Source organism: Macaca fascicularis, chromosome 2 (assembly GCF_037993035.2).
Source record: "Macaca fascicularis isolate 582-1 chromosome 2, T2T-MFA8v1.1".
NCBI lineage: Eukaryota > Metazoa > Chordata > Mammalia > Primates > Cercopithecidae > Macaca > Macaca fascicularis.
Genome location: NC_088376.1, coordinates 132,090,831 through 132,105,975, shown reverse-complemented (window position 1 = coordinate 132,105,975; position 15,145 = coordinate 132,090,831). Strand labels below are relative to the sequence as shown.

General features: G+C 42.8%; 1 protein-coding gene across 14 annotated transcripts in view; it reads left to right on the top strand.

The window, feature by feature from the left end:
• Nucleotides 1-1,368: 1,368 nt before the first annotated feature.
• EOGT (EGF domain specific O-linked N-acetylglucosamine transferase) overlaps nt 1,369-15,145 on the top strand; it is a 40,845-nt gene continuing 27,068 nt past the window's right edge. For 8 of the 14 annotated variants that reach the window (XM_015446186.4, XM_065538886.2, XM_065538885.2 and 5 more), the window contains exons 1-9: nt 1,369-1,478; nt 2,236-2,520; nt 3,042-3,097; nt 5,019-5,242; nt 6,349-6,449; nt 7,062-7,170; nt 9,661-9,755; nt 10,399-10,503; nt 13,976-14,082. In XM_015446186.4, coding sequence (XP_015301672.3) covers nt 5,033-5,242; nt 6,349-6,449; nt 7,062-7,170; nt 9,661-9,755; nt 10,399-10,503; nt 13,976-14,082 — 727 coding nt within the window. In that variant the 5' untranslated portion in view covers nt 1,369-1,478; nt 2,236-2,520; nt 3,042-3,097; nt 5,019-5,032. Of the gene's footprint in view, nt 1,479-2,233; nt 2,521-3,041; nt 3,098-5,018; nt 5,243-6,348; nt 6,450-7,061; nt 7,171-9,660; nt 9,756-10,398; nt 10,504-13,975; nt 14,083-15,145 lie in introns of those variants that run through there. The other 6 variants (XM_074032667.1, XM_065538881.2, XM_074032669.1 and 3 more) reach the window with 2 other exon arrangements.

Below are 15,145 nucleotides of genomic sequence, written 5' to 3'. Positions count from 1 at the left end.
ACTTCCTGACACTGCCATGGCATTCGTAAACTGTCATGGCGCTGATGGGAGTGTAGTAGTGAGGACTACCAGAGGTCTCTTTCATGGCCATCTTGGTTTCGGTGGGATTTAGCCGGCTTCTTTACTGCAATCTGTTTTATCAACAAGGTTTTTATGATCTGTATCTTGTGCTGACCTCCTATCTCATCCCGTGACTTAGAATGCCTTAACAGTCTGGGAATGCAGCCCAGTAGGTTTCAACCTCATTTTACTCAGCTCCTATTTAAGATGGTGTTGCTCTGGTTCACATACCTCTGACAGTTCCCTTAGAGGCAAAATCTTTTTAATAAAAAGAATAAATAAATACTGTAAAGTGCTTTAGAATAATGTTTGGCACATGTTAACCACCACATATGTTTTTGCTGTTATTATCTGAAAAAAAATCCAGATAAGATTCCTAATTTAGCAAGTCACTAATGGAACTTGTAATAATTCTTAAACAACATTACTTTAAAAAATTACGTAAAAAGCATGTAAGCCTTTGGAAACAAACTTGTTTCCTTATGATATTACTTAACTTCTGGTGACTTGATGCATTTGAGCATGTCTATTTTGAAGGCATCACCTTCATATAATCAGTTCAACTTTAGTCATTAATGATCAACTCTACTGTGCTGCAGATGGAATAGTAGGCCTGGGGGAGTTTAGAGGAAAAGACAATGGGGGAATGGGAGTTCAAATAATTATAAATAACCAGTAATAAAGTAAATTAACAAAACCATAAAAATTAAACTCCACAGAGTAGTACTTGAACTTGATGCGTTTACAGATAGGTAAAACTATACTGCTTTTAAAATGTGTGTTGGCTCCAAAGTATCCTCACCATCACAAAGTGTATTCGGTGAACAATGTTCAGTCCTGAAATTTTTAAGTTGGGGGGCAATTTCTGCCTGAAATAAGACAAAAGTAAAAATCCGCCACAGTGCAAGCAGAAGAGTCAGGTTTTCTACCCACCAGGCCCTAATATCCTCTGAGCGCTTTAACGCTCTCGCTCAAGAAGGCGCAGGCTGCTGCGATGGACATGGGCGGCCGGCTCCGGCACGTGCCGCGGGTCTTTCCGGCCCTGGTGAGGGAGCTGGCGGACTCGCGCCAACCTTCGCGGAAGAGCGCCACGAAAGGCAGATGGTTCCCTCACTTTGAGCACCTCCCTGCCGCGCTCTCCGGGTCCAGGCCGCTAGCCGGATTGAAGCCGCTCCGCGCGTCGGACCCCGTGCCCTGGCCTTCCCGGGTGTCGTCCGGTCCTGCCTCTGCGGGGCCCGAGCCCGCCCACGGCGCCGGCTGGCCAAGGTGTCCCAGCTGCTCCTTGGCGCCCCCTGGCCCAGCTCCGGCGCCCGAGGTTTCCGGTGAGCGGCAGTAGCCGGTTATGACGACTCCCTCCTCTGCAACAGCCGCAGTCTCCTCCGCCTCCTCCTCGATAGTCACGGCTGCAGCGGCTCCAGGTGGGACTCGCCCGCAGTCTGCGGAGCCTTCCCCCGCTCTCCTTCCCGCCGCGGCCGCGCTCTGCGCCGCTCCTGCCCCGGGTGGTTCCAGCTCCCGGCGCGGCTTCCCGGAGGGCTATAGCCTGCGCACGTACTCAGCCCGCGCCTTCCCATTCCCTGCGGGCTGGGAGGCGGGCGTCGGAAGCCGATCCTGGCCCTCCCCGGCCCCGGGCGCACTGCCCCTTCCCTGCGTCCGGAGCGCAGGCGGGCCCCGGGCCCTAGCCGCGTTGACCAGGTTTCCAGCCGGGGCGGAGCCGCTCCCCGGGGCCCCTCCCAGGCGCGCTGGGGACCCGGGGCGCCGCGGTGCAGGGTGGCCGGCGGCCCCGGGAGATCTCCACCCCCAAAGCAGCCCCTGGCAGCACCCACGGTCCAGAACCCCAGCGCGTCGTCTCAGCCGCGGCGGGGCGCTCGCCGCTGACCCCTCAGCCCTGGGCCGGGACTGACGTTCAAGCGGACAGCTGGGCTCTCGGGCAGCCGAGCACTTCCTGAGCCCTGCCTGGCACCCGCCGAGAGACTTTTTGGCTCAAGTGGGGGCCAGCCGTTGAGGAGTCATTCGGAGTCTCACGTCTTGAACTTTGCATTTGCCCACTGCCTTCTTTAAACTTTTCCAAGCTTTGTCTCTCTGCAACATTGCCCCATTTCGCCCACTGTGTCAGCCCCAGGTTTTGCCTCCTATCCATCATCTTTCAGATGTTTCCCTTTTTTCCTCCCTCATTAGGCCTGTGGAAATCAAATCAAGGGTTTCTGGAGTGGAGTGAGTCCAGCTGCTTTGAGCTGAAGGAAAAGTAGCCTGGCCACCAAAGCGTCCCTGTGCTGGAGGAGTGCAGCCACCCATCCCCGCGGGCCTTGCAGGAGGACTGACACCAGGAAGGCTTTGTGCCAGGCCCGGCAGCCACCCCCACCCGCCTTATGCAAGTGGGTACATGCCGTCGCCAGAAGCCAGCTTTCTGATCTGCGTCTTTAGATTTTTTCCATCGCCTGAGCGTTACTTCTCAACTGATCGGTGAGTTTAGTGATGGCCAGAGCTCACTGGAGGACAATGGACTTGGATAACAAGGGTCAGGGCTTGGTCATAACAATGACTTTATTACCGGGAAGGACAATTCAAAAAATAGGAAGGCCTCGGAACCCTCAGGCATGCCACTCTAGGTGGGTAGCACTGTGATTCAGCCAACGGGGATTACTGCTGTGAGAATGGGACAGTTGTTTGCTCCTGAGAATGTTTGATCCATTAACTATCCTGTTGGCCGGTTCCAGTGGATGCCTGTAGAAAGTGGGCCACCTCCTCCTGTTCCCCATTGGAATCTGGTCAGAGTTGCTGTGTTGGGGGTGGTGCCTGTGAACTCGGTTAGCAGTGTGGTATTCATTAAGGAAAAGAAAGCGCACCACCGGCCAGGCCCTCTGGCTGAGGGTTATCCCGTTACATTATTTTCTTTCTTAATATTTCCTTTAATTCACAACATCACCTGAATGATCAAGTTTACTTTAGCATCCTTTTAAGGTAATATGTTTCATTTCTGACAGGTTTTAGAGACCTGAAACATCACAGAAGCTTCTGAGTGGTTCTGAGGATTCAAGAGGTAAATATTTTTAAGTAGAGTCATTGTTACTATGAATATGTGTTTTTAAATTTTTATAACACTACTGTCAACTCATTCTTGGGTAAAAGCCCCAAGTGAAAATATTATTATAATTCAGATCAGATTTACAGCAGATAACACCATACTCTTGAGGGTTGCCAAAGTGAAAATCTGTAGTACTTAACTACTCCAGGGGGGAAAAATGGGGGAAAATGGATTTCTTCTGGGTGTCCCCACTGTTCACTTAGAATTCCATGGCCTTGGAACTTGAGGTTTGATGGAACATAGCAGTCAATTTCCATTTTTCTTTCTTTCTTTCTTTTTTTTTTTTTGAGACAGGGTCTCCCTGGCATTGCCCAGGCTGGAGTGCAGTGGCGAGATCACTACTCACTGCAGCGGCGAGATCACTACTCACTGCAGCCTTGACTTCCCAGGCTAAAGCGATCCTCTCGCTTCAGCTGGGACTACAGCTGATTTTTTGTATTCTTAGCAGAGACCGGGTTTCACCATGTTGCCCAGGCTGATCTCAAACTCAGGGAGTCAAGCAGCTTATCTGCCATTCTCGGCCTCTCAAAGTGCTGCTATTTCAGGGATGAGCCACCGCATTTGAGAATGGCAGGATCATTGTCTGGGATATATAGGAGAAATCTGGTCTAAGAGATTTAACACTTACTGGGTGAGTTAGAAGTGCAGTGAGGTTTGTGACCATTGTCAGTGTTCACAATGTAGAGGCGTGAAGGGAGAGTTTAAGGGCGCAGTCATTGACGCAGACTGCTTAATATCACTCCTGGAGTTTCTAAGTCTTAGCTATTATCATAGCTGATTATTATACTTACTAGCATGTAAGCTTCATAAGGGCAATGAGTTTAGTTCATGACTGCACCTTCTTTGCTGTATCCTGGGTTCAGAAGAGCTCCTGGAACATTGTTCTCACACCTTGATTGTGATTATAATTTTTTATTCAGCAGACACACACTTGTTTGGAGCCATCCCACTCCCTTTGCTCTCTCACCGATGCTTTTTCCCCTACTCATCATTCAGATCTCAGCTCCAATATTATTTGGGCCCCTTTTCTGCCCCACATGGCTTTAAACAGTTACTTAATAAACACTTCCATAGCATTTAGTGTGTGCCAGATAGTTTTCTAAACACTTTACCAATAATTAACTCATTTAACTCACGACAGCTCTACAATGAAGGTTTATTATTATTTCCATTTTACAGATGAGGAATGCTTAGGTGCAGAAAGGTTAAGTAACTTGTTCAAGTCTTAACAGCTGGGAAGCTGCAGATTTGCGATTCAAATCCAGGTGGTTAAGCTTTAAAGGTTCAGGTTCTTAACCACCATGCTACGTTGTCTATTATATTGCTTTATTTTATTTCAGGTATCACTAAACTGGATCCTATCAAGCCCTTCCATAATTTTTTTAAGTTATAAAGTTTTATTGGAACACAGCCTCATCCTTTCTTTTATAATAGACCATGGCTACTTTCTGGACAGAGGCATTGTGTAGTTGTCACAGAGATCTTATGTCTGGCAAAGCCAAAAATATTTACTGCTTCTCCTTTACAGGAAAAGTTTGCTGGCCCCTAGTTGGTTTGAGTCACAGGCCCAGTCATCCGCTGAAGTTGTTTATTTATTTGATTGCTTGTTTACGACAGTCGTACTAGGTTTAAAGGCACCATGAGAGCCAGGCTCTTTCTTGTTTTGTTCACCTCTGTATACCCATTTGCTAATGTGGTGCCTGGCACCAAGCAAGTGCTAAAAGAAAATTTAACAAAGGAACATTACACAGTGGGATAGCAAAGTGCTTTGTAATTATACTTAGCTCTTGACCCTTTGTTGTTGTTGTTGTTGTTGTTGTTGTTTTGGCTTTTAAAGGAAATTTGTTAACAAAGATGTCTTCAATTTGATCTCTAGGTTTGTGGGTTGCTATGTTAATGTTGTTTGTCTTTGGAGTCTTACTTCATGAAGTCCCACTGAGTGATCAGAATGAAGCTCCTCCTAACACTCACAGCATTCCAGGCGAACCTCTGTATAACTATGCCAGTATCCGCTTGCCGGAGGAGCACATTCCCTTCTTTTTGCACAACAATAGGCATATTGCCACTGTCTGTAAGAAAGACTCTCTTTGTCCATATAAGGTAGGTATTATTTCTTCTTTCCTTATTTTTATGAGGATGCAATTTTGGCTGGCTTACTGGTTCTGCTTTATAACCTGAAGCTGAAGGTAGAATTCTAATTTTTGGTTGTCACTGTATAAGTTAATCATTGTTTCAGTTTCATATAATACTTCTAAGTGACTAAACTGCTTAAAATTATGTCCCATTCGTAAGAGAGAAATTTAAAATCGAAATCACTTCTAAAACAAGTTTACTATTTGTAAACTCTGTAAAGAAGCAATTAGATTTTATGCAGGAAAGAACATCTTGTTTAAAGTAACTAAAGAATTTCACACCTCTTCTTTCTTAAATGGCACATAAGAGGATCGCTTAGCACTTAATTTCAGTAATGACACCTCAGCCTCTGACTCCACATAATTAAGCCTGTTACTGTGGCTTTCTTTCTGTTTTAGAGGAGTTGGAAAGGTCTCAAATAGGAGCCCATTAAGACATCTCACAGGGCCTCAGAGATCAAAGCTGGGCATTGTGAGACACTTCCTTTCCCATGGTGCTGGCACAGGAAGCATATGGAAAAGCAGACTTGGGAACCAGACCAGCATCGCTCCTGGGGCCGTGCAGAAATGCATTCTGAGCTCCTTGTCCAGCAGCAGCTGGGCGGTTCCCAAGGGTGGCAGAGTTGTCCATGTGTTGTGGGGTCTCTGCTGATCTCGATTGCTGAGTAAAGTTGCTGATTCATTCACTTTAGCTGTGATTCCTTTGGTAGCACAAATTCCAGTTTATATGTCTTTTAGGGACTGATTTTAGAATCTGCTTGCTCACTGAGAAAGGCAGTTTCTTAAGCTACTTCAAGAAATTCAAATTCAAGTGGTCTTTGAGCATCTAGGTAAAGCCCAGACTTTTGGTTAGGGGACAGATATGGTGGGGGTGATAAGGAAGGAGGATTGTTAAGAACCTTGAGACTGCTCTTTTTAGAATTAACTGTAAGTTTTAAATTTATTATGATAAGATGACATATTATAAAAGGTAAATATGAATGCTCTATAATGATTTGTTTTCTTAATGGAAAAATGTAAGAGTCTTCTCTAAATGTCAGAAGAAGGGAAATCAATGTAAGTTTTATGTTCTAGAAACACCTAGAAAAGCTAAAGTACTGCTGGGGTTATGAGAAATCCTGTAAACCAGAGTTCAGGTTTGGTTACCCAGTTTGCAGCTATGTCGACATGGGATGGTAAGTTTCCTTATGGAATACCCTCTTCAAGTCTTCTTCTTTCTATACAGTGTATGTTGATGCCCTAATTTCTAGCTGGATTCTTTTGGTTTTAGATAGTAATTCAGTTAGATATTAATTTGCTTACACAGTCATGAATTCAACTTGACTATTGCACACTGGGATAGGAATATCTGTCATTTCCTCTGCCAGAGGGAGAAACAGCCGGGACCATAGATGATGTTTTCCCCCAGTGTATACTAAAAAGATAAATGGATGGTTTCCTCTTGATTCTTCCTGGGAGAATTAAGTGTAATTAGTACTTCTAATACATGCAGTGTTAATGTGGTAAAGAAAACATAGTAATTAAGAATGCGTCATTGTCTTCAGTTTCAGGGGATAACTTCATACATGTCTGTTACATATTTTTATGATAAGGGAATAATTCTGTAAATAACTTAGTTTGGTAATTTCATATAGTGAGGCATAGTTTTGGAAAAACTATGATGATAGTATACTGTAACAAAATTAAAGTAATAAGGAACCTTTAGCATTTTAACCTTTAGAATAAAAATTCAAGGTCCAAAAAAAGTAAAAAGAAAAAAACCACAGAATATTTTTGTTTGCAAATAGGACGGACACTCTTGAGTCAGCTGAGGACATATTCTGGAAACAGGCTGACTTTGGATATGCCAGAGAGAGGCTGGAGGAGATGCATGTGCTCTGTCAGCCTAAGGAAACGGTGGGTATTTCGCTCCTTACTAAATAAGCTTGTTTATTTAATTTTAATTTTATTTATTTTTGAGACGGAGTCTCTCTCTGTTGCCCAGGCTGGAGTGCAGTGGCACAATCCTGGCTCACTGCAACCTCTGCCTCCTGAGTTCAAGGGATTCTCCTGCTTCAGCCTCCCGAGTACCTGGGATTACAGGCGTGTGCCACCCCTCCCAGCTGATTTTTGTATTTTTAGTAAAGACAGGGTTTTGCCATGTTGCCAGGCTGATCTCGAACTCCTGACCTCAACGGATCCGCCCACCTCAGCCTCCCAAAGTGCTGGGATTACAGGTGTGAGCCACTGTGTCCAACCAAGCTGTTTTATTTTTATTATTTATTGATTATTGATTTTTAATATTTATCATTTAGGTTGTAATGTAAAAATAAGATAGACGGCACTATGAAAGGAATTCCTCACTCTCACTTAGTTATTGGCTTAGAATTTTATGTAACTTTCCTAAATAGGTTGTTCTCTTTCCTTTGGAAACCCTGTCCTCCTTATCCCACGTTTATCAGATAGTCATATTTTAAGACAGTTGAAATATTTTTAGGTTTAGAATCTTTCCCCCAAACATATGCTAAAGAAGAGAAGTTGATAAATTGCATCTTTACAAATTTATTCTCAGATAGTTTGGGACAGATGATATAATACCACCATACCGCTCTATGTTTGCCCAGAGCTTTACAGTTTGCAGAAAGCTTTTATGTATGTTATCTGGTTTGATGCTCATAAGCGTTATAGCAGATACTACTGATGCCACTTTATCAGTGTGCAAAACAGGATCCTCAGAGGAGTTAAGCAACTTCTCCAAGACTGCACAGCTGCCCTTTAGAATTAATTATACATCTAGGATTAAAATGCAGGTTTTTTCCAGTTTACTTTCAACCATACCATATTGTACCTCAGTGGATCAGATAAACACGTTGTCCAGAGGTGGTTTGGGGTAGTAAATACAAGAGCAGGCTCTCAACTACAACTCAGATCCTGAGTCTTGGACAAGGTACTTAGGCTTTCCTTGTTTCAATTTCCTCTGCCTTAAAGCCATGCCCATTACGTAGTATATGGTAAGGAAGAAATGAGGTTCTGCAGATAAAAATGCTCAGTGCAGCAGGGCCTGATTCCCAGCAAAGGGCTCAGCATTATTTTTTAAAGGTTGGTGAAGTTGTAAGCACTTACGATTAAGGTACACTATTCTTTAACTCAATGATCCTGAACCCTGAGTCTCTAACATCTCAGGGGTCTCCAATCTCCAACCACACTGGGGACCTAAAAAACTTTTTAATTTACTCACATTCAAAGACTGATTATATGCTTTATAGAGCTATTGGGGGGTGTCACGTCATAGAGCTTTGAGCATTCTAGCAAGGAGAATGAGGCCTGAGGATGTGAGGCATGCCATTAAACTGCACGGCTGCAGGGTATCTTTAACAGAGTTCTGTTCTGTCTTGCACACTTGGCTCAAGTCTAGCTGTTCACGTGGAAAAGGCAAGAGAAGAATGACAACCCCTATCTTGCACGCCTCTTTCAAGATGGCTTGTAGAATGTTCTTTTGGCTAAGATTTACCTTGATTTGCTTTGTGCTAGCAGAGTATGATCCTTGTCTTAGTTGTTTGGGCTGTTATAACAAAATACCATAGACTGGGTGGCTTCTAAACAATATCATCACATTGGGGGTTAGAATTTCAACATATGAATTTGGCAGAGACACAAACATTCAGTCCATTGCAATCTTTTACCAACTACAGACTCCAAAACGCCATGCAGGTCAAGATTAAGGCTTTGTGTTCATTGGGAGTTATGGGAAAAACAATGAAAATGACATTTAAATCGATAAATAAAACCCAGAGCAGATAAAAGTTTTTGAAGCTCTCAGCACAACCCAGATTGGTTGAAATAGAATCAGACTCTGGTAGCTGACTCTTCAATTCCTTTCTTCAATTATTTAGAAAATATTGCCCTCATGTTGCTGTTGAGATAGAGGCTCCCACAAGCTTTACGGTTTGCAGAAAGTACCTCTTATGAAAACTGGCAAACTTCCCTCCCTGCTTTTAATGTCTCTTACGTGTGCATTTTTCTTGTTTCTTTTGGCTTGCTTTTGAAAGCTGCTTTTTCACGTAGCTGTGGGGGTAGTAGTACTGTTTCTGGGTGCTTTTTTTTCTTTTAAAGGGGACTGAACTGAGCCACCTCTACAGCTCTTGGTTTTAAAATTTGAGGTGACAGATTGTTTGGGAGTTCTCCATAGTACCTTAAAAGTGGGAAACTGGCAAAAGTGTGCTTGGCCAGGGTCAGCTGGGAAGGAGAAAATATCCTTCAGCAGATGCAGTCTTTGGAGAGCCTTCCTTGTCACGTCGTGTGGTTCGAACGTGAGGGTATCCATGCTGTCAACATGTCCAGCAAGTCTGGGTGAGTCTTTGCTGTGTTAATACTTATGGTTACTTTTTTCTTTTACACAACCTTCAGAGTGACTCAAGTCTGATGTGTTCCCGTTATCTTCAGTACTGCAGAGCAACCAATCTCTACCTTGATTTAAGAAACATCAAGAGAAATCATGACAGGTACTTAAGTGGTTAATGTTAACATCTAATATAAATTGTGAAATATTTTCAGATCCAGGGATTTTTTTTTTTTTTTTTTTGAGACAGGGTCTTGCTGTGTTGCCCAGGCTGAAGTGCAGCGGTGTAATCATGGCTCACTGCAGCTGTGACCTCCCAAACCCAAGTGATCCTCCCACTTGAGCCTCTCAAGTAGCTGGGACTACAGAAGTGCACCACAAAGCTTGGCTAGTTTTTTAATTTTTGAAGAGATGGGGTCTCCCAGCATCGCCCAGGCTGGTCTAAAACTCCTGAGCTCAGGTGATCCCCCCACCTCAGCCTCCCAAAGTGCTGGGATTATAGGTGTGAGCCACCAGGTCTGGCTGAAGGGATATTTCTTGAGTTTGTTTTTGATGATATGGCAGAGGGGTTGGGGAATGGATGGGGGATGGATGACTCAGATCGCGTCGCAAAGTTGGGTTGTAGATACATTAGGTCCTGATATGATTCTGTTACTTTCATATACACTTGAAATTTTCTATTATAAATAGTTGAATTCTTTTAAAAAATTGAGTTTGGAAGTTGGTAACCCTCTTTAGTTACAATCCACGTGCTTGGGTCGTGAAGAAATTTTCTGAACTCTCCTTAATGTTTTGTTTTACACCAGATTTAAGGAGGACTTTTTCCAGCGTGGTGAAATTGGAGGGCACTGTCAACTTGACATCCGTACATTGATGTCTGAAGGTCAGCGCAAAAGCCCTCTGCAGTCATGGTAAGATATTTTTAACATATCTGTTTCAGAAATATTTGCCGTTATTTTTGGCACTTGCAGATATTAATGGGGACTCTCAAATGGAAAATGTTACTTCATTTGTACATAATTTGGCGTGAGCTTCTGGGAAGTGACAGAAACCGAGTGAATCCCTCAGCTGCATCTGAATTAAATATGTGTTTATAATAGTAGATATAGTACTTACTGTTTGCTAATGAAAGAAAAAATCAGCTCAAAAATCCATTTTTATTAACTCACAATTGCTGAGTTTTATTCACTTACAAAGTCACATAGGTTACTTACATAATGTTAATTTTTAAGGTCAAACGTCCATGCCAAGGCCAGGAATGGTGGCTCATGCCTATAATTGCAGCACTTTGGGAGGCCAAGGTAGAAGTATTCCTTGAGCCCGGGAGTTCAAGGCTAGCCTGGGCAACATGATGAGACCTCATCTCTAAAAAATAAAAATGTCTTTTGGGGAACACATTTAAAAAACAATACACATATATTAAAATATGTAACAAGCATACAGAAAAAGGTACAGTTTGGATTGTGAAAAAGTGAACCCACCCATGTAACTTTTACCCAGGTCCAAAAATAGAACATCGTGCGCACCTCAGGCTCCCTTCCAGGCTCTACCCCCATCCCCCTCTCCAAAGGTAAATGCTACTCTGACTGTTAACATCATTGGCCAGCTTTTTGAATTTAAAAAATTTTTATTTTAAAATAATTTTAGACTCATAGAAGTTTAAAAATAGTATGTATTAGTCCGTTCTCAAGCTACTATAAGGATATACCCAAGACTGAGTAATTTTTAAAGGAAAGAGGTTTAATGTCCTGACAGTTCCACATGGCTGGGGAGGCCTCACAATCATGGTAGAAGGCAAAGGAGGAACAAAGGTATGTCTTAAATGGCAGCAGGCAAGAGAGTGTGTGCAGAGGGAAATGCCCTTTATAAAACCATCAGATCTTGAGAACAGCACAGGAAAAACCCACCCCCATGACTCAGTTATCTCCCACTGGGTCCCTCCCATGATGGGAGCTACAGTTCAAGATGAGATTTGGGTGGAGACACAGCCAAACCATATCATAGTACAAGGAGAACTTGTACATTGTCTAATTCCCTGAGCTTCCTCTAATGATAATATCTCATATAACCATGGCACAATGATCACAACAATGAAATTGACATTGGTACAGTAGTATTAACTTGTGCAGGTTTCACCAGCAATTACCTGCACTCATTAAAATTTTATCATGTGTGTAGGTGCGGGTGTGTAGGTAGGGAGCAGTAGAGGAAGGGGGAGGGGGAGGTGGGGTGGGGACCACCATAATCAGGATGCAGTATCGTTCCATCATCCCAAAGAAACTCTCCTGCTACTCCTGTATAGTCACATAGGTTACTTACATAATGTTAATTTTCAAGGTCAAACGTCCATGCCAAGGCCAGGAATGGCAGCTCATGCCTATAATTGCAGCACTTTGGGAGGCCAAGGCAGGAGTATTACTTGAGGCCAGGAGTTCAAGACCAGCCTGGGCAACAGGATGAGAACTCATCTCTAAAAAATAAAAAATAAAACATAATTAGCTGGGTGAGGTGGCACGCCACTATAATCCTAGCTACTTGGGAGGCTGAGCTGGGAGGTTTGCTTGAGCTCAGGAGGTTGAGGCTGCAGTGAGCTATGATTGTATCACTGCACTCCAGCCTGGGTGATGGACCAAGACCCTGTCTCAAAAAAAAAAAAATTCATGTTGAGCAAACCCTTTTTTTTTCCTCAAAGAGGCCTCACTGCCTGGCTGCAGACCATTCAGAATAATAATCTACCACACATTTATCTGGCATTTTGCAGTCTGCAATGCAGTCTCTCAAGTCACTTAGCAGACTTTTACAAGAGGTAGTTTCTATAATCAAGTGGGCTTTTTGATTCCTGATACTTTTTGATATTTGATTCCACATGGTAGTTGCACAGGGCTTAATTGTATTAGTTACTTATTGCTGTGTGACAGGTTATTCCAAAGTGTACCCTAGGGTATATTTGTATTTATTACCTATTGTGTATAACAAATCACTCTAAAATTTAGCAGCTTAAAATACAGACATTTATTATCTCACAATACTTCTGAAGGTCAGGGTTTGGGAGCAGCTTGGCTGAGTTGGCCAGGGCTGTAGCCATCTCTAGACTCAACCTGGGCCTGGGGAATCTGCTGCTAAACTCACTCAGGTTGTTGTTGTAAGCCTTGTCTCCTCTTGACCAGGGACTTCAGTGTTGATCATATGCGCCTCTCCCTACTGCTGCTCACAGCATGGCTCCTGGCTTTCCCAGGAGCACATGGTCTGAGGGAGTACATGCTCTGAGATGGAAGCCACAGTACTTGTATAACTTAATCCCAGAAGTGTCCTACCATCAGTTCTGCTGTATTCTGCCTGTTAGGAGTGAGTCACTAAGTCCAGCCCACTCTTAAAGGGAGGGAATTAACTTCTTCCTCTTGAAGAGAGAGGTTTTAAAGAGTTTGTAGACCTATGTTTGAAACCACCACACTATGTTGGCATTGTGTTTTAAAAGGATCTATTTGGTATTTGTTTTACATGAGGTATGATCTGAAGGAAGAGGTACAGATGATTCATGCTTGGGATTGTCTTCTTTTGTTTGGAAGAAAATTGTGCTGTGTGGCTTCCAAAGATGTTTTCCAAGAGATAAACTTCCTTTCTTCTGGGACGCTTAGCTGTCTCCGCTGTCTTTCTGAGGCACTGGGTGATTCTTGGAATGCTGTCTCTCAGAATCCAAGAAGTCTGTCAAGAGTTCCTCTGGCTCATTGTTCTTTTTGAGCCTCGTTGGGAAATCTTTTGAGTCTTCTCCTTTTACTGGTAGGTTATTTAGACAACCCAATATATAAATATCTTCTTTGTGTGGTAAGTTCCCAGTCTAACTATCTTGCACATAAGATTGAATTTTAAAATAATTTTTGTTCCTTGTCATTTTTTTTTTTTTTTTTTTTTTTTGAGATGGAGTCTTGCTCTCTTGCCCAGGCTGGAGTGCAGTGGCGCAGTCTCGGCTCACTACAAGCTCCGCTTCCCGTGTTCAAGCGATTCTCCTGCTTCAGCCTCCTGAGTAGCTGGGACTACAGGCTCTCACCACTATGCCCAGCTAATTTTTGTATTTTTAGTAGAGATGGGGTTTCACCATGTTGGCCAGGATGGTCTTGATTTCCTGACCTCGTGATTGGACTGCCTCTGCCTTCCAAAGTGCTGGGATTACAGGCGTGAGCCATCGCACCTGGCGTGTTCTTTGTCTTAACATTAAAATTGATATCAACCTATATAAATGTAAGTTTTAGAAGTTACAAGTGTCCATAGGAGTGTCTCTAGCAACTAGAGGTAAAATCTGCCTAATGAACAGATCCTAAGTTACAATGTTGTAATAGGAAGTTTGGGAGAATCAGTTTAAAGTCATATCCTAATTCATAATTTCAGGTTTGCTGAGCTACAAAGCTATACTCAGCTCAACTTCACACCTATAGAAGATGCTAAATGTGACATTGTCATTGAAAAACCAACATATTTCATGAAATTAGATGCAGGTGAGAAGTTAATTTGTCTGTTATTTGTGTATTTGTTAATGAGACGTTATTCCTTTTTTTGGATGCAGTAATTCTCTATGAATTTTTTGGAGGCAGTATGACAAACAGTAGATTTGTTTTTTTGCTTTCTTCTCTGATGTAGTAGTTGAACTAGTTTGAACTTCCCATTATTTTACACGTTTGGCATTTTAGAAGAAACCTTCACATTTGTATCAAAGGACTTAACCAAAATCAAAGAATGAGAGATGAAGGCATATTTATGCTTTTGTAACTAAATTTACCCCATCTCGTTTCTCTAATCACTTGATTTAGATGGTCTTTCATTAAAAGATGTTTAAAATCAAAAGCCGGACTGGGCGCGGTGGCTCACGCCTGTAATCCCAGCACTTTGGGAGGCACAGGCAGGCAGATCATGAGGTCAGGATATCAAGACCATCCTGGCCAACATGGTGAAACCCCATCTCTACTAAAAAAATACAAAAAATTAGCTGGGTGTGGTGGTGGGCGCCTGTAGTCCCAGCCACTCAGGAGGTTGAAGCAGGGGAAACACTTGAACCCAGGAGGTGGAGGTTGCAGTAAGCCAAGATCGCGCCACTGCACTCCAGCCTGGCGACAGAGCAAGACTCCGTCTTAAAAATAAAAAATAAATTTAAAAAAATATTAAAATCCATGTGTATAGTATGGGTGGGAAAGAAGTGTCCATGACCTGTGCTAGCAAACCTTCTATGTAATTTCCATGACTAAAGTGAACTTAAAATTCTTCTGGAAGTTACCAGTGTAATTTATTCTTGAAATAAGATTAAAATTATTTTATCATTTATACTTATAGCCTCTTTCTCAGCTTGCAAGTAGAGCTTTAACTTTGTGAACTAGTTACACTGGAGAGGAGAAACACAGATTGTACTATATTGTCTCTCTCATTATGAGAGACAAGGAATACTGTGCTAGATCATATCAAAATTCATGAGAGGTTGGGTTTACAGTGAAATATAGAGAGCCTCTGTCACACATATTTCAGAATTACTATAATTTATTGATCATAGTTTTAATGTGCTCTGCCTTC